Raw genomic sequence first — 19825 nt, 5'->3', positions numbered from 1 at the left:
TTGGCTAATGGAAAAGTTCTTGAAAGTGTGGATGAGCAGAGGGATCTAGGTGTCCATGTACATAGATCCCTGAAAGTTGCCACCCAGGTTGATAGGGTGGTGAAGAAGGCCTATGGAGTGTTGGCCTTTATTGGTAGAGTGATTGAGTTCCGGAGTCAGGAGGTCATGTTGCAGCTGTACAGAACTCTGGTACGGCCGCATTTGGAGTATTGCGTACAGTTCTGGTCACCGCATTATAGGAAGGACGTGGAGGCTTTGGAACGGGTGCAGAGGAGATTTACCAGGATGTTGCCTGGTATGGAGGGAAAATCTTATGAGGAAAGGCTGATGGACTTGAGGTTGTTTTCGTTAGAGAGAAGAAGGTTAAGAGGAGACTTAATAGAGGCATACAAAATGCTCAGAGGGTTAGATAGGGTGGACAGTGAGAGCCTTCTCCCGCGGATGGAAATGGCTAGCACGAGGGGACATAGCCTTAAACTGAGGGGTAATAGATATAGGACAGAGGTCTGAGGTAGGTTCTTTACGCAAAGAGTAGTGAGGCCGTGGAATGCCCTACCTGCTACAGTAGTGAACTCGCCAACATTGAGGGCATTTAAAAGTTTATTGGATAAACATATGGATGATAATGGTATAGTGTAGGTTAGATGGCTTTTGTTTCGGTGCAACATCGTGGGCCGAAGGGCCTGTACTGCGCTGTATTGTTCTATGTTCTATGGTCCACATCAGTACCATGACAGAGGTGAGCAGGCACTGCAATCAGAATTTTGGGAGATGGGCAGTAAACTATCAAAGCAAGATCTCAGTAGTAGTAATCTCCGGCATCACGCACAAGTGAGTTAGAAATAGGAGGATTGAGCAGATGAATAAGTGGCTGGAGAGATGATGCAGGAAGTAGGGCTCTAGATATTGGGACATTGGGATCAGTTCCAGGACAGATGAAACTTGTACAGAGTGGGCAGGCTGTACCTCTAAACAGAGGCAGGACCAATTTCATTGCAGGGTGATTTGCTAATGCTCTTGGGGAGGGTTTACAACTTGGCAGGTGTCTGGGAAGCAGAAGGTAAACTAGAGAGAGATACCATGGTGCAAAGAATATTGGGAGAGACAGGAATTACTACAGTAGATAGTAGCTTTTTAGATGGGTTCCAAGAGGAAAAGTAATGAAGTTAAAATTAGGCTATTGGACTTCCGGTGGCGGCTATGAGGGAGTAAGTCGCACATTTGGTGGCTCCCGCTCTGGCTGGACTTTTGGACCTTTCCCCCCTCCGACTTTTTTGTGGTTTCGAGTTTTGGCTTTGAAGGTGCAGACAATTAGGCTCTGGATCCGCACAGTGGTGCATGGAACGGAGAACCCCAAGGGACTGAAAAGGAAGAAATAAAAAGATAAGCAAGGGCTGGGTGGAGGTGGCAGCTGAAGACAACATGGCTGATGTTCGGACCCCTGCTGCGACGGCCCAGCCATCGACGGAGGAGCTAATGTAGGTCATCCAAGGATTTGCCAGACAGAAACGGGACTGTCTTGAACCGATAAAGCAGTCGATCGAGCAGCTGGAGAGGATTGTTACCACTAAGGAGGTAGTGATGGGCAAGCTAATGGGGCTAAAGGTAGACAAGTCTCCTGGCCCTGATGGAATGCATCCCAGAGTGCTAAAAGAGATGGCTAGGGAAATTGCAAATGCACTAGTAATAATTAACCAAAATTCACTAGATTCTGGGGCGGTCCCGGCGGATTGGAAATTAGCAAACGTGACACTACTGTTTAAAAAAGGAGGTAGGCAGAAAGCGGGTAATTATAGGCCAGTGAGCTTAACTTCGGTAGTAGGGAAGATGCTGGAATCTATCATCAAGGAAGAAATAGCGAGGCATCTGGATGGAAATTGTCCCATTGGGCAGACGCAGCATGGGTTCATAAAGGGCAGGTCGTGCCGTACTAATTTAGTGGAAATTTTTGAGGGCATTACCAGTGCGGTAGATAACGGGGAGCCAATGGATGTGGTACATCTGGATTTCCAGTAAGCCTTTGACAAGGTACCACACAAAAGGTGCTGCATAAGATGCATGGCATTAAGGGGAAAGTAGTAGCATGGATAGAGGATTGGTTAATTAATAGAAAGCAAAGAGTGGGGATTAATGGGTGTTTCTCTGGTTGGCAATCAGTAGCTAGTGGTGTCCCTCAGGGATCAGTGTTGGGCCCACAACTGTTCACAATTTACATAGATGATTTGGAGTTGGGGACCAAGGGCAATGTGTCCAAGTTTGCAGACGACACTAAGATAAGTGGTAAAGCAAAAAGTGCAGAGGATACTGGAAGTCTGCAGAGGGATTTGGATAGGCTAAGTGAATGGGCTAGGGTCTGGCTGATGGAATACAATGTTGACAAATGTGAGGTTATCCATTTTGGTAGGAATAACAGCAAAAGGGATTATTATTTAAATGATAAAATATTAAAACATGCTGCTGTGCAGAGAGACCTGGATGTGCTAGTGCATGAGTCGCAAAAAGTTGGTTTACAGGTGCAACAGGTGATTAAGAAGGCAAATGGAATTTTGTCCTTCATTGCTAGAGGGATGGAGTTTAAGACTAGGGAGGTTCTGCTGCAATTGTATAAGGTGTTAGTGAGGCCACACCTGGAGTATTGTGCTCAGTTTTGGTCTCCTTACTTGAGAAAGGACGTACTGGCACTGGAGGGTGTGCAGAGGAGATTCACTAGGTTAATCCCAGAGCTGAAGGGGTTGGATTACGAGGAGAGGTTGAGTAGACTGGGACTGTACTCGTTGGAATTTAGAAGGATGAGGGGGGATCTTATAGAAATATATAAAATTATGAAGGGAATAGATAGGATAGATGCAGGCAGGTTGTTTCCACTGGCCGGTGAAAGCAGAACTAGGGGGCATAGCCTCAAAATAAGGGGAAGTAGATTTAGGACTGAGTTTAGGAGGAACTTCTTCACCCAAAGGGTTGTGAATCTATGGAATTCCTTGCCCAATGAAGCAGCAGAGGCTCCTTCATTAAATGTTTTTAAGATAAAGATAGTTTTTTGAAGAATAAAGGGATTAAGGGTTATGGTGTTCGGGCCGGAAAGTGGAGCTGAGTCCACAAAAGATCAGCCATGATCTCATTGAATGGTGGAGCAGGCTCGAGGGGCCAGGTGGCCTACTCCTGCTCCTAGTTCTTATGTTCAAACGGTGGTCGAACTAGAGGTGGGGATACTGAAGGATCAACAAAAGAGGCTGCTGGAGAAGGTGGAAGATCTGGAGAACAGAGCTCGCCGGCAGAACTTAAGAATTGTTGGTCTCCCTGAGGGGGCTGATGCTGGCGCGTTTGTGGCGAGTATGTTTCAGAAGCTTCTGGGGGAGGGGCCTTTTCTCCGACCGCTGGAGTGGACAGGGCGATGGCGAGGAAGCCACGGCCGGGGGACCCCCCCCCCCCCCCCCCCCCCAAGGGCGATGGTCGTCCGGTTCCACAGATTTCAGGATAAGGAGTGTGTTCTCCAGTGGGACAAGCGTACTAGGAGCAGCAAATGGGACAATAGGATATTAAGGGTCTATCAGGACCTGAGTGTAGAGGTGGCCAGAAGGAGGGCAGGCTTCAGGCAAGTGAAGGAGATCCTGTTTAAGAAGAAGGTGAAATTTGGGCAGCTTTACCTGGCGCGTCTTTGGGTTACACATCAGGACCAGCACCGTTATTTCGTGTTGCCTGAAGACGCGATGGACTTTGCAAAGAAGAAGGAGCTAGCGCAGAACTGCGAACTTTTTGGTTTGAAGTTGTAACGTTTCTGAGTGATGTGTATATACTTTGTCGTTTTTCTTCTGCTTTTAAGTTTGGGTGAAGATGGGAAAGTAAAAGTAATTCGGTTTCTATGGGTTTTCGGTGTTTTGTTGGGGGTGGCTGGTGGGGGCTTTGATTTGCACTATTGGGGGGGGGGGGTTCTTTGCGGGTTTTTCATTGTGGGTTGTCTCCTCTGGTAATTGGGAGATTGTTTGGGGTCGGTTTGATGAGGGAAGTGGTTTCGATGGGCGGGGGAACAATAGGTGGGAGACGTCTTGGCGCCGGAGGCGAGGGCTAGCTGAGTGAGCTAGTCTACGGAAGCACAGTTGGGGGGGGGGGGGGGGGGGGTAATATGTTCAATATAGGGCAGGGGTTAGGTTACAAGGTGGTGTTGCTAGGGGGTGGGGTGGGGAAGAGGAGGAGTTACTCTGCTGACAAGGGAGGGACTTGGGTTTTGGGGCAGAGAGGAGGTCGGGGGTGGGGGCTGCCAGGAGCCGGGCCGATTGGGGGGGGGGGGGCACGGTGCCCCCCAACCAGGCTGATTACCTGGAATGTTAGAGGGCTGAATGGGCCGTCAAGAGAGCACGTGTGTTCACGCATCGGAGGGCCCTGAAGGCGGACGTGGTGATGTTGCAGGAAACACACCTGAAAGTAGCGGATCAAGTTAGGTTAAGGAAGGGTTGGGTCAGTCAGGTCTTTCCATCGGGGCTGGGCGCCAATACTAGAGGGGTGACGATTTTAATCAATAAGCGGGTGCAATTCCAGGTGGGCAGTATAGTCTCGGACGGGGGGGGGGGCGTTATGTCATGGTGAGCGGTAAGCTGGATGGGAGGAAGGTAGTCTTGGTTAATGTGTACGCGCCAAATTGGGACGATGTAGAATTCATAAAGAGGGTACTGGGGAAGATACCTGACCTGGACTCGCACAAGTTGGTGATGGGAGGGGATTTTAATACGGTCATCGACCCCGGCCTGGACTGGTCGTGTTCGAAAACGGAGAGGGTGCCAGCAAAGGCAAAGGAACTGATAGGGTTCATGGAGCAGATGGAGGGGATCGACCCATGGAGGTTTAGGCAGCCGACGGGAAAGGAGTTTTCTTTTTATTCACATGTGCATACGGTTTACTCCCGGATTGATTTTTTCATTTTGAGCAGGGATTTGCTGGCAGGGGTGGTGGACACGGGGTATTCGGCCATCACTATTTTGGATCATGCCCCACATTGGGCGGAACTGCAGGTTAGTGAGGAGAGCTTCCAGCGCGCCCGCAATGGAGATTGGACGTGGGCTTGTTGGCGGACGAGGTGGTGTGCGAGAGGGTGAGGAAGTGCATGCAGAACTACCTGCAGGTCAACGACAAGGGGGCAGTCTCAGCAGCGATGGTCTGGGAGGCGCTGAAAGCAGTGCCGAGAGGGGAGCTGATTTCAATCCGGGCTCAAAGGGACAGGACGGATAGGGCAGAGACAGACCGACTGGTTAAGGAGATCCTACAGATAGATAGGAGGTATGCGGCGACCCCGGGGGTGGAACTGTTAAGGGAACATCGGAGGCTGCAGGCTGAGTTCGGGGTGTTGTCCACAGGCAAGGCAGTGGAGCAGCTTAGAAAGGCGAGGGGGGCGTTTTTTGAACATGGGGAGAAGGCCAGCAGAATGCTGGCACAGCAGCTTAGGAAGAGGGAGGCGGCCAGTGAAATAGAAAAGGTGGTTGATGGGGATGGGAATCTGGTAGGGGACTCGGCTGGGCTAAACAAGGCATTCAGGGACTTTTACAGAAGACTGTATCGCTCGGAAACCCCCACGGGGCCCGAGGGGATGAGACGCTTTTTGGACGGACTGACCTTCCCAAGGGTGGGCAGGGGGCTGGTGGACGGGCTCGGGGCTCCGATCAGGGAAGAAGAAATAGCTGAGGGCTTGAAGGCAATGCAGTCGGGTACAGCCCCGGGGCCGGACGGGTACCCGGTGGAATTCTACAAGAAATTCTCGGGGATATTAGGGCCATTGCTGGTCAAGGTTTTCAATGAGGTGAGGGATAGAGGGGTGCTGCCCCCGACGATGTCACAGGCAACTATTTCGTTAATATTGAAGCGTGACAAGAACCCGGAGTTATGTGGGTCTTATAGGCCAATCTCACTGCTTAATGTGGTCGCCAAGCTGCTGGCCAAAGTTTTGGTCTCCAGGATTGAAGATTGTGTGCAGGATGTGATTATGGAGGATCAAACCGGGTTTGTCAAGGGCAGGCAGTTGGTGGCCAATATAAGAAGGCTGCTCAACGTGATTATGATGCCCCCGGAGAGTGGGGAGGTTGAGGTAGTGGTGGCCATGGATGCGGAGAAGGCGTTCAACCGGGTGGAGTGGGACGATCTATGGGAGGTGCTGGGACGGTTTGGGTTCGGTAGGGGCTTTATCGACTGGGTTAGGCTGTTGTACCAGGCCCCGGAGGCTAGTGTAAGGACGAATAGGATGACCTCGGACTATTTTAGACTGTATTGGGGGACAAGACAGGGATGCCCCCTCTCCCCACTGCTGTTTGCGTTAGCTATAGAGCCGCTGGCAATTGCTCTGAGAGCTTCAAGGGGTTGGAAGGGACTTGTTGGGGGGGAGGAAACATAGGGTCTCGCTGTATGCGGACGACCTGCTCTTATATGTAGCAGATCCAGGGGCAGGGATGGGTGAGATCATGGCGACTTTGGGGGAATTTGGCCGGTTTTCGGGATATAAACTGAATATGACAAACAGCGAGATGTTTGTAGTCCAGGCAAGAGATCAGGAGGGTCAGCTGGGGGAGCTACCGTTTAGGTTAGTGGGGGATAGTTTTAGGTACCTAGGGATACAAGTGGCGCGCGACTGGGGCCGGTTACATAAGTTGGTCGAGCAGATGAGGGGCGAGTTTCGGAGATGGGATGCGCTACCGCTGTCGCTGGTTGGGAGGGTGCAGACGGTTAAGATGACGGTCCTACCGAGATTTTTCTTTGTATTCAAATGCCGCCCAATTTTCATCCCGCGGTCCTTTTTTAAGAGGATTAACAAAATCATTCTGGGCTTTGTCTGGGCGGGTAAGTCCCCGCGGGTGAAGAAGGTGATGCTCGAGAGGAATCGGGGGGAGGGGGGGCTTGCCCTGCCAAACTTCAGTAATTACTACTGGGCGGCCAATATTGCTATTGGGTGGAAGTGGGTGCGGTCGGTTTGGGAGCGGATGGAGGCAGCTTCATGTAGGGGCACCAGCTTGGGGGTGTTGATAACGGCACATCTGCTGTTCCCGCCGGCGAGATATTCTATCAGTCCCGTGGTGGTGGCAGCCTTGAGGATCTGGGATCAGTGGAGGAGGTACATTGGGAGCAGTGGGAGCATCGGTCTGGTCCCCAATATGTGACAACCACCCGTTTGCCCCATGGAGCTTGGATGGGGGGTTTCGGGTATGGCGAAGGGTGGGAATTGAGAGGATGGGGGACCTGTTCCTGGAAGGGAGCTTCCCTAGCTTGAGGGCACTGGAGGCGAAGTTTGGGTTGGCAAGAGGGAACGACTCCAGATATTTACAGATGCGGGACTTTCTGTGCAGGCAGGTATCAGCCTTCCCACTCCTGCCACTAAAGGGGATCCAGCATAGGGTACTGTCTAGGGATGGGTGGGAGAGGGGAGCGTCTCAGACATCTACAAAGAACTAATGGGGGCGGAGGAGACGCAGACCGAGGAGCTGAAGCGTAAGTGGGAGGAGGAGCTTGGGGGAGATGGAGGACGGCTTATGGGCGGACACGTTGAGCAGAGTCAACGCGACCGCTACATGTGCAAGGCTCAGCTTGATCCAATTCAAGGTGGTACACCGGGCCCATATGACAGTGGCCCGGATGAGTAGATTGTTTGGGGTGGAAGACAGGTGTGTAAAATGTGCGGGCGGACCAGCGAACCATGTCCACATGTTCTGGGCGTGTCCAAAACTTAGGGGATATTGGCAGGGGTTTGCAGACGTCATGTCCAGAGTATTGAAAACAAGGGTGGCAATGAGTCCAATGGTGGCGATTTCTGGGGTGTCGTAAGATCCGGGAGTCCAGGAGGAGAAAGAAGCAGATGTTCTGGCCTTTGCCTCCCTGGTAGCCCGGAGGCGGATATTATTAGCTTGGAGGGGCTCAAAGCCCCTGAAGTCAGAGGCCTGGTTAACCGACATGGCGAGCTTTCTCGGCATGGAGAAGATCAAGTTCACCTTGAGAGGGTCAGTGTTAGGGTTAGCCCGGAGGTGGCAACCATTCATCGACTTATTTGCGGAGAATTAATCGTCAGCGGGAGGGGGGCTAGGGTAGCGTAGAATAGGGGGTTAAATAGGCGGGTCTTGGAAGGACGGGTGTCGGTGTTTGCACTATGTTTATTGTTCTTTGTACACTGTTTTTATACTGTTGTTGCTTGTAATGTCAAAAATACCTCATTAAAATTGTTCGTTAAAAAAAAAATTAGGGTTATTGTGAATGCAAAGTGTGGTAAATAAGATTGGCGAGTTAGTTAGCAATGTGGAAATCTGATATTGCGGTATGATAGAGGCCTGTCTCTTTTATTAAATTTAGAGTACTCGATTATTTTTTTCCGATTAAGGAGAATTTAGCGTGGCCAATCCACCTTACCTGCGCATCTTTGGGTTGTGGGGGTGAGACCCACGCAGACACGGGGAGAATGTGCAAACGCCACACAGACAGTGACCCAGGGCCGGGATTGAACCCAGGTCCACAGCATAGTGAGGCAGCAGTGCTAACCACTGTGTTACCCTCAGAGGCCTGTCTCAAAGAACGGCAGGACTGAGTATTAAATTATCCTGGATACAAGGTGTTCAGAAAAGATAGGAAAGGAGGTGGGGTGGGAGTAGCCATATCGATTATGGAGAACATTACAGTGTTAAAGACAGGATGTCCTAGAAATGTCACTATTTGGTTAGAGCGAAGGAGCAAGAGGAGCAGTTACATTGATCGGTGTAGTCTATAGGCTACTAATTAGTGGGAAAGATGTAGAAGAACAAGTCTGCATGGAAATTACAGAAGGCTGCAAGAATTGTACCATAATTATGAGGGACTTTAATTACCCAAATTTAAACAGAGATAATAACTGTGTAAGGAGCAGAGAAGGGAAAATGTTCCTACAAAACTCCTAACAGAATTCTTTACAGCATTACGTTTCCAGTCCAATGAGAAAGGAGGCATTACTGGACTTGGTTCTTGGGAATAACGTGGGTCAAGTGGGCAAGTGTCAATAGGGAGCATTTAGGGGACAGTGATCATTGTAACCGAAGGCTTAAGTTGGCGATGGAGAAGGATAGAAGCAATTAACAAGGGAAAAGCCAACTTCAATGGGGTATAAATGGATCTGGCTCAGATAAATTGGAGTTAAAGATCAGCAGGCAAAACTGAAACTGAACAATGGGCCGTAACAGCAGGCTAAACTGAAACTGAACAAAGTGCTGTATCAGCAGGCTAAACTGAAACTGAACAATGGGCCGTAACAGCAGGCTAAACTGAAACTGAACAATGGGCCGTATCAGCAGGCTAAACTGAAACTGAACAAAGTGCTGTATCAGCAGGCTAAACTGAAACTGAACAATGGGCCGTAACAGCAGGCTAAACTGAAACTGAACAATGGGCCGTATTTAAAGAGGAGATAGTTCAAGTACAGTCAAGGTATGAAGGGAAAAAGCAGGGCAAACAAATCCAGAACTCCCTGGATGACAACAGATGGAGATTAAGATGAAGTAGAAAAAGCGACAAATGTCAGGTTGATAATACAATTGAAAATCATGCCAAATACACAAGATTCAGAAGGGGCTGGAAAAAGCAAATAAAAGAGCATGACAAGGCTAGCAGCTAACAAAAAGTAACCCAAGTCTTCTATAGGCATATAAACAGTAAAAAAAAGATGGCAAGAGGAGGAGTGGTGCCGATTAGGGACCAAAAACAAGATTTGCACATGGAGGCAGGGCGAAAGCGCTGAAGTACTATAAGAATTCTTTATAATTGGCTTTACCAAGGAAGATTCTGCTGTCCAGGTCATGGTGAAAGGAGGAGGTAGCTTAGACACATGACGGGCTTAAAAGTAATAAGCATTGGATAGGTTGTGCAGGACTGGATGAGATGCAGCCAAGGATACTGAAGGAAGTGAGTGGAATGTGTGATGACTATATTTTAGACCTGTGTGGTGCCAGGACTGGAGAATTGCCAATGTCCCTTGTTCACAAAAAGGTGCAATGATAAATCCAGCAACTACAGACCAGTCAGCTTAACCACAAATGGTTAAGAAGCTTTTAAAAATGATAATTCAGGACAAAATTAATGGGCGCTTGGCCCAATGCAAGTTAATTAAGAAGAACCAGCATGGATTTGTTCAGGACAAATCATGGTTAACTAACTTTGCTTGTGTTTCTTGATGAGGTTGATGAGGGTAATGTTGTTGATGTGATGCACATGGACTTCCAAAAGGCATCTGCTGAAGTGCCACACAACAGACATGCGAGTAAAGTTATAGCTCAAGGAATAAAAGGGACCATAAAATAATAGACACAAAATTGGCTGCGTGACAGGAAACAAAGCAGTGGTGAATGGTTGTTTTTTTAGACTGGAGGAAGGACTCGCTTTTTCTGATATATATTAATAATGTAGACTTCGGTGGACAGGTAATGATTTTTTAATTTGTGGAAGATACAAAACTTGGAAGCATCGTGAACTGTGAGGGTAGTGTAGAACGTCAAAAGGACACAGACATGTTGGTGCAATGGGCAGACAAATGGAAGATGAAACTGACTGCAGAGAAGTGTGAAATGATTTGGTGGGAATGATTTGTAAAATAAAGACTACAATTCTAAAGGGGGTGCACGCACACAAGAATCTGGGTGCAAGTGTGCGTAAGTCATTGAAGGTGACAGGACAGGTCAATTAAGCAGACGGCATCCTTTATCAATAGGGGCATCGACCTCAAAAGCAATGAAGTCACGCCAAACCTGTATAAAACATTGCTTTGGCCTCAACTGGAGAATTGTGTCCAGTTCTAGCCACCACATTTTAGGAAGGATGTGAAGCCATTAGAGATGTCCAGAAAAGAGTCACGGGAATATTTCCAGGGTTGAAGGATTTCAGTTACTTAGAAAGATTGTAAAGTTTGGAATGTTCCCCTTGCAGGAGGTTGAGAGGAGATTTGATCGGCATATTTTTGAAGGACCTGGACAGATAGGGGAAAACTGTTCAAGAAACAGAGTGCACAGGATTAAGATAATTGATAAAGAAGCAATGGCGACATGAGCAAAACCCTTTCAATGCAGCAAGTGGTTAGGATCTGGGATACACTGCCTGAGATGGTGGTGGAGGCAGTGCCAATTGAGGCTTTCAAAACGGAACTGGGTTATCTGAAAATAAAAAAAACTTCAAGGCTGTGGGGAGGAAAGGGCAGGGGGTGGGAAGTAGCATGAGATGAACTGCAACTTCAGAACGCCAGTACAGATTAGATGGGCCAAATGGCATCCTCCTGTGCTTTAACCATTCTATAATTCAAAGGTTTTTTAACTGCCTAATCCACTTTCCCTGTCGCCTTCAAAGATGCTCCCCAAGATCCCTCTGCTCTTCAACAACCTTCCCCCCCCCCCCACTCCCACCCCCCAACTCCCCTTATGAGCATTACTATTCAGATGGTATTGCTGCTCCATGCTGCTTCACCCAAAGGGCATAATTTCACTTACCCACGTTAAATTGCATTGACGGGTGTTTGCTCATTTCACAGGTCTGTCCGTGTCCTCCTTCATTCTGCTATTATGCTCACTATTTAATAGTGTGCCAAATTTCACATCAGCACCAACTTCCAAACAATACTCCCCATTCAATCCAGGTCAGTTATATATCAGGAAAAACATGGTCCTATTACTGACCCCCTGCAGACTTTCCTCCAATTAAAGAAACATCCATTCACTATTACTGATTGTTTCCAATCCCTTGGCCAAGTGGATAACAAGGTTACCACTGACCTGTCAATATTCGAATGCTTCTATTTTCCATTTAAGTCTGTTATGAGGTATTTCTATCAAATGTTATTTGCTAGTCCATATAGACATCATTGCACTGCCTTCATCAATACTCCCCTCTCAATCAGGTTAATCAGACGTGATTTGTGTTTAACAAGTCTGTGCTTGCTGTTCCTTATTAATCCATGCTTTTCCCAGAGAATGAATTTTGTCCTTGACAATGGTCACTTGTAATCTTCTCTGGTCTGTAGTTACCAGGTTCATTTAACCTACACCTGCTTCACAGTTTTTGAACATGGTTGTGTGTAGCTGATCCATAGCCAGGTGAAGGTGGTGCTGAGCCGAGCTTGTGCAGCTGAATATTGTCACTATGAACACGCTCCCACCCGCACATTAATGGCCCCCCACAGAGCAGAACACACAGATTTTATTCAAGGGTTAGAGACCCACATTGTCGTTGTTACTTACATCCACCCGGAAATCTTCCAGACGTTTAAATTTGCTGAGGTATTCCTGAAGTTTTGGCTCAATATCCAGATTCTTAGCTTTTGAATACTTTAGATAGGCCCAGAATTTCTCTAATCCATATAGCTGCCCTAATAAGTCAAACACAAAACAAACAGAATACAGGATGTTCAATAATTCAGGTACATTAATCTATGCTATACCAGTCGACTAATGTGTTTAATCCACTCAATGGTACTAAACCTAATGTACAAGTTGTGTTTAACTTGCTAAATCCACCCACTAATTTTCGAAAACTAATCACCAACATAGGTACACAAGAGGGAGAGGTGGCCACGGCCCTCAAGCTTGCTCTATTACATTAATTTGGTTCATCTGTACATAACTTAACCGCCTCTCCTCCATATCCCACGATTCCTTTACCCAACAAAAATCTGTCACCTGTCTTAAAAGCTCCAACTGACCCTGAGCACCTGCAGCCTTTTGGCGAGTGAATTGCAGAATTCTACTACCTTTTGTGTCTATCTGCAATATATATATCACTAACAAATTAAAGCTAACCAGTAACATCCTTAATCTAACCAGTAATGCCCCAAATCAAACCACTATCACGCTCAAACTAACTACCATGTGCAAACTTCGACGAAACATCTTTAACGTCCAAAATTAGCCACTAATGCATTAGATCTCATCACCAACATACTAAATCAAGCCACTAAACAGCATGCACAATATAACCAATGGGTGGATGTGTTAAATCTTACCACAAATTTGCTTATCGAATCACCAAGAAAACATAATTACGAGTAAACGTAATCAATGACTTATTAAAACTAATCACCATCTTGCTAAACCTAACGATAAATATGTTGAAACTAAGCACGGAGACAAATCCAACCATTAATGTGCTAAATCTAAACATGCTAAACCTAAAATGTTAAAACGAACCACTGTATATGATATATTCACTCCTAACACTCAATCTAATAATTTGCAAGCATGTAAGAATGATCGTGAGATAAATCAATGATCAAGCACATCTGATATATTCTTTTGGGGGGAGAGAATTGCTGCAGACATATTTTAAACCATTCTCCCTCCAGTCAGGACCTGGATTCTCAAGGCTGGGCAATCTCATCATAGTAGCCTGAAAGCTACAACAATTATCACACAGTGAGCCCAGTGAACACAATAATGGCAGATTTTTGAGCATTAGGGCTTCATAGCTGGGCCAAATCATGGCATTGATCAGCAGGAAACACCCAACCGCGATCAGCCATTTCCCCATCTTAAATCAGGGTGCTAAGGAATCCCGAGGAGTGCAGGTTCAGGAGGGAAGATCATTTATTCAACGTACCACCTTTTAGCATTGGTTATCCCTTTAGGTACTGAAAGTTTTGTTTTTAAGCATCTAATTTTCTCGGCGGCTGCCCCACTTGTAAGTTGTTGGTTCGACACAGACCCTGCCTTCTGAGTTCATGAGGATTTCTGCAGCAATTAAAAACTTAAAAGTGCAAGATATCTCAAAAACTGATAGCCACACACGGCATCATTCCCATTTCCAGGCACAAATGAAAATTGATTTAAAGCACTAGAATAGTTTTGATGCAGGAACGCCATACCTGCTTCATAATCCGCGATGGTTTCTTCCTGGAAATCCTTGAAGATCTCCGGTCTAAATTTCCTTTCAAGGCCATAGCTATAATATCTGAAAAGGCACTCTAGACCGTACCTTAGGAAAAGAGATGAACATGGTGATAACGGTTTGGAAGAATCAGAGATAAACGCTGCTGTACTCTCCCACATTGTGCTGGGACAGGAGGTAGCGAGTACCACAGACGCAATAGCACAAACTTCCAACAGCACAACAATTACAAAATTTTAGTTAATAATGAAAAGTGCAAGCCCCCCCCCCCCCCCAACTTCCTGGTCTCTTACTAAACAGATTTGGAATTTCTTTAAACCTGAAAGGCAGTGCAGAAGTGAAGATTTATCTCACTTGTTCATTCAAACGCTACTTAGAACGAGAACTAAATTCATGTGTGGACTGCCTCTTTGAAGCAAAGTGGTCATTACTCTGTCATATTCAAATAGAAAAAAATAACCCTGTAGAAAGCATTGCATGATATGCAGGGAATAATTACAAAACTTGGTGATATAGATGTTGATAAACAATGAGGATAGCAATTGACTTTAGGATGTTAGGTGAAATGTAACAAAGACGTGGGAAATGATAGATTTTAACAACAGTAATACTTTTAAGGCGAGTGTAGGGACATAGAAATTCAGGAGACAGTAGCGTAGTGGTAATGTTACTGGACTAATAATCCAGAGGCCCAGGCTAATGGTCTTGGGACCTGGGTTCAAATCCCACCGTGGCATATGGTGGAATTTAAAATTTAATTAATAAAAAAATCTGGAGCTGAAAGTTAGTCTCAATAATAGTGATCATCAAACTATCAGATTGTCATTAAAACCCATTGGATCACTAATATTCTTCAAGGAAGGAAATCTGCTTATGCGTATCTGGCCTGGCCTACATGTCCCTCCAGGCCCACCACAGCAATGCAGCTGACCCTTAAATGCTTTCAAGGGCAATTAGGGGCAGGCGACAAATGTTGGCCATGTCAGCAATACTCATGTCCCACGAATGAAAAGAAAAAAAGAGAAACTGCAATGTCTGTGCATAAATGCCAAGGTGGCAGAACAAGCTGGGAAGGCCTTTAGAAAAAGCTCATGAATCCTTGATTTTATCAACAGGGACAGAAAACAAGAAAGTTATGTTAGCCCTTTATAAAACACTGGTTAGGTTTCAGCTGGAGTAATTGCATGCAATTCTAGTTGGCACACTTTACGAAGAACCTCATTGCCTAGGGTGCAGAGAACTGAGAAGGACTTTAGTTATGTGGAGAGACTGGGGAAGCAAAGGCTGCTCTGAAAGCAAGAGACATAGCAGAGATATTTAAAATTATGATGGGCTTTGATAGATTGGCTCTATTTACTGCTCCAGGGATAGGAGACTTAGTACTCAGAAAACACAGATTTATGATAGAATCACTATCAGTCTGTGCGGAGTCTGCATGTTCTCCCCGTGTCTGCGTGGGCTTCCTCCGGGTGCTCCGGTTTCCTCCCACAAGTCCTGAAAGACATGCTGTTAGGTAATTTGATATTCCGAATTCTCCCTCAGCGTACCCGAACAGGGGCTGGAGTGTGGCGACGAGGGGATTTTCACAGTAACTTCACTGCAGTGTTAATGTAAGCGAAAATAATAAAGATGATTATTATAATGCAGAAGGAGGCCATTCGGCCCATTGACTCTGCACATTTGAAAGAGCACTCTACCCATGTTCACTCCCACACGTCCACCCTGCCCCATCCCCGTAACCCCATAACCTAACCTGCACATCCCTGGAGACTACGGGGCAATTTAGCATGGCTAATCCACCTAACATGCACTTCTCTGGACTGAGACAAGGAACCGGAGAACCCAAATGAAACCCATGCAGATACGGACAGAATGCACAAACTCCACAGAGCAGTGGCCCAAGGTCGGAATTGAACCCGAGTCCCTGGTGCTGTGATGCAGTAGTGCTAACCACTGTGCGGCCCCTTGGGATGCCTGGCACAAAATCAGAGATGATGATCATTATTTTTTTCATAGTGATTTATTGAAATCTAGAATGTACTGACTGAAAAGGTGGTAAATAGCAATATTTTTCAGGGCAGTAGGAAGAGCAGGCAAGTAAGACTAATTGGACAGCTGTTTCAAAGTGCCAGCACGGAGATGGACCAAATGGTCTCTTTTTGTTCTGCATTATTTTATATAATGCACTGCCCCTCTAACACCTTCAATTTAAAAATCTCATCCGTGCATAAAATTCCAGCCAGACTCGTTCAATTTTTGTATGTTTTAATGTGATCACCTCTAATTCTTCTAGATTCAAAGGAAAATAGATATAGCCGACTCAATCTCGCCTCATTGAACAATCCCCTCTTCCCACACATCAGTCTACTGAAACTCCGCTGCTCTCCTTATGCAAGACTATCCGTCGAAGAAAAAGAAACCAAAACTATATAGAGTATATGCATGGTTTCACCAAGGCTCTAGATAATTGTAGCAAGACTTTGTAGTAAAGGTGAACAGACCAGTTGCTTCCTTAATTACTTGCAGTACTGACATGTTAACCGTCTGTCATTTGTGAACAAGGACACCCAAGTCCCTCAAAATTCCAAGATATTTCAGTCTTCCAGCATTTAAAAGATCTCTATCGTTTCTTAGACAGTGGGACTTCACAGTTCCCCCACCTATAATTATAATAATCTTTATTGTCAAAGTAGGCTTACATCAACCCTGCAATGAAGTTACTGGAAAAAGCCCCTAGTCGCCACATTCCGGCACCAGTTCGGGAGAATTCAGAATGTCCAAATTCCCTAACAGCACGTCTTTCAGGATTTATATTTAATTTGTCATCTTCTTGCCACTCACACAACCTTCTCTGTATCCCTTTACAGCCTCTTTGTGGCCTCCTCACAGTTTGCTTTCCCACCTGACTTTGCATTGTCAGCAAACTTGGATTATATTACACTTGATCTCTTCATCAATGTCATTGACAGATTGTAAATAGCTTCTCAATCTACTTTAGCCAACTTTATCACTGGGAAAGTTGGTGGAAAAATGCCTCCCCAAGTAGCTGGAGCAGCAAGGCGGTACAGTGGTTAGCACTGCTACTTCATACTTGGCCATACTAAAATTGCCCTTGATTGTCAAAAGATGTGCAGGTTAGGTGGGGTTCCAGGGGTAGGGCGGGAGAGTGGACCTAGGTAGAGTGCTCTGGGGCGGCACAATGGTTAGAACTGCTACCTCACAGCGCCGGGTTCAATACCGACCTCGGGTTGCTCTCTGTGGAGTTTGCACGTTCACTCTGTGTGCGTGGATTTCCTCCGGGGCTCCAGTTTCCTCCCATAGTCCAAAGATGTGCAGGTTACGTGGATTGGCCATGCTAAATTGCCCCTTCGTGTCCAAAGGTTATGTGGGGTTACAGGGATAGAGTGGGGAGTGGGCCTGGGTGGGGTGCTCTTTCGGAGAGTCAGTGCAGCCTTGATAGGCCGAATGGCCTCTAGGGATTCTATGTCTTTTAGCTAAGTGAGTAATGTGTTGCACTGGGACTGAATGAGTCTGTGCGGAGTCTGCACATCCTCCCCTTGTGTGCGTGGGTTTCCTCCGGGTGCTTCGGTTTCCTCCCACAGTCCAAAGATGTGCAGGTTAGGTGGATTGGCCATGCTAAATTGCCCTTAGTGTCCAAAATTGCCCATAGTGTTGGGTGGGGTTGCTGGGTTATTGGGATAGAGTGGAGGTGTGGACCTTGGGTGGGTTGCTCTTTCCAAGAGCTGGTGCAGACTTGATGGGCCGAATGGTCTCCTTCTGCACTGTAAATTCGATGATATTCTATGATGAATAAATAAGACAAAGGCTGGATTGAGCCCAAGGAATGATCCTGTCATTGTTGAGATGAATCACAGGTGCATATAGTTACCTATATCCTTCTTCCCCATCCTCAACAGATAACTGTCTGAACTCTTCGTACATCTTCTTGTTGAAATGATCTCTTAGGAAGAATGACCAGAATCGGAAGAGTGTGTTCATTTCCTGAGACTGCCCTATTCCCAACCTCTTGCGTTCTGTAAGTGAGAAAACAATGAATCAATAGGCGAAGCAAGCAGCAGAGCAATGACAATATCAGATATCTGGATATTAACCACGTCTGGGAGACACATCTTAACAACCTGAACCACAGGAAGCTCATAGGATTGACGCATCACATTACAAACTTGGAAAATGTCTTGGGTTCACTGCCAGCACATGATGTACCAAAATGTGTGTTTAATTTAAAATATGCACCTTCTATATTGGGTTTCTTATGTTATTTGAGATGGAAAGGATAGCTACAAAGGCAACAATACAAATCCTAGTGAATCCGGTGAACCATTTCTCCCTGCGCAGCAACATTTGCAAGAGAGAGAACACACATCTGGGAGATGGTGTTCAGCTGATGGAAACTAGATCCCAATTTGAAATTGCCCCAATGGATCTGCTGACACCTTGATCACATCTTGCAGGATTTATTGGGCTGCCCCTCCTTGTTTTCGCCCATCCTCTCATGGAGCACCATATCTCTTGCTGAGACACTGCTGGCCTCACCCGCGTTACCAGTGTATCACACGTGAGCCTAAGCAGTAACTGTGGACATGCTACCCCTCTGTGGCAACTCCACAACTCGAGCCCAATCATTATCCTTATCCAATGTCCATACAAAGATCGTCAAATAGCTAGCAGGAATTGCAATTGATTTCCTCACCACTCCTGTCCCAAGCCCAGAAAGACTGTCACAGTCTCCAAGATTGTTCCACTTGAGTCGGTTTAGTCAGCAAGAGCCAAGGTTCAAGCCCAGGGAGTTGGGGTCTGGGTGGCTGATTGGCACCTTGTGTGTCCTTTAAGTACTAGAGACGTTGCTATGAAGATTGTCAACAAAAAATTATATTTATAGAGCACCTTCAAAGTAATAAATTGTCACAAGGTGCTTCACAGGAGCATTATAAAACAAAATGTGACACCCAGTCACATCAAGGGAGATAGTTGAGGTTTAGGGAGGGAAATCCAAAGCTTAGATAACTGAATGCGCAGGACTGATTAATAAGAGGAATGTCAAAAAGTCAGAATTAGATGAACACCAAAATCTCAGACGGGGGGCGGGGACTGGAGGAGGTTACGGAGATGGTGGGAGATGACATCGCACAAGCATTCACATATGCCCCTATTCAGCTGCAAGGCTGCTGGTAAGGAATCACTTAAAATATTATGATTCCTCCCCCTTTAAATCAAACGTTCCCAACACTTTAAACAGTATAACACAATCAATTGACGGTCAATAAGTCAGATGTTTTGGAGGTTGTTGTTCCTTTGTCAGCGAGCCTCAGCATCTGCTTCTAAGTACTTGCTGCAACCTCGATGTATTTTTCTTGGTTTGAACGTCGTCTTTGACCGTCGTCAGCGGTTGTTTTAACTGGAGTCAATGTTATGATCAGAGATTGACTCGGTGTTTAGCAGTTGAGGTACTGTTTGTGTCAGGTGTTTGGGGAAGGTCCAGGTCGCGTCTCAGCACAGCTGGATTTGGACTTGTCGTTTCTGCCTCTGGTGAATTGATTGGTCACCAAACGTTGATCCGCATGCCTCCTCCAGATTACATCCTCTCGGACTTAGACGGTGTAGGAGAATGGTCTGGTCTGCACTATGATGGTGGCAGGAATCCATCTTGCCAGAACGTCTTGTCCCTGATGAAAAACACGACATTTTTTGCTGCCATGTGACCTGATCCTGTTGCTTTTTCTGGAGGATGTATTTTGTCTCTGGTGGTCTTAGTAAGTCGCATGCTGTACATAGTTGATGCTTAATCATTAGCAACACTGGAGAAACTTGGGTTGTTGAGTGAGGAGTAATTCCTGCACATGAGCAGGAATTGATTCAAGCTTTTGGTCAATAAACCTTGTTCTTTGGTTACGTTTAACATGTGCTTTTTTGTTTGCACAAAACATTCAGCTCATCCGTTTGTAGGAGGATGGTATGG

The 19825-nt window shown here is 46.3% G+C and overlaps 1 protein-coding gene across 5 annotated transcripts in view; it reads right to left on the bottom strand.

Moving 5' to 3' along the window:
• Positions 1-19825, bottom strand: part of larp1 (La ribonucleoprotein 1, translational regulator) — a 202867-nt gene that overhangs the window by 11095 nt on the left and 171947 nt on the right. For all 5 annotated transcript variants that reach the window (XM_072512652.1, XM_072512653.1, XM_072512654.1 and 2 more), the window contains exons 17-19: positions 17738-17882; positions 13826-13935; positions 12207-12334 (exon numbers count right to left, since the gene is read on the bottom strand). In XM_072512652.1, coding sequence (XP_072368753.1) covers positions 12207-12334; positions 13826-13935; positions 17738-17882 — 383 coding nt within the window. The remainder of the gene's footprint in view (positions 1-12206; positions 12335-13825; positions 13936-17737; positions 17883-19825) is intronic.

Source organism: Scyliorhinus torazame, chromosome 7 (assembly GCF_047496885.1).
Source record: "Scyliorhinus torazame isolate Kashiwa2021f chromosome 7, sScyTor2.1, whole genome shotgun sequence".
Taxonomy (NCBI): domain Eukaryota; kingdom Metazoa; phylum Chordata; class Chondrichthyes; order Carcharhiniformes; family Scyliorhinidae; genus Scyliorhinus; species Scyliorhinus torazame.
Note: the sequence above shows the minus strand (reverse complement) of the source record. Positions and strands in the feature narration are given on the sequence as shown.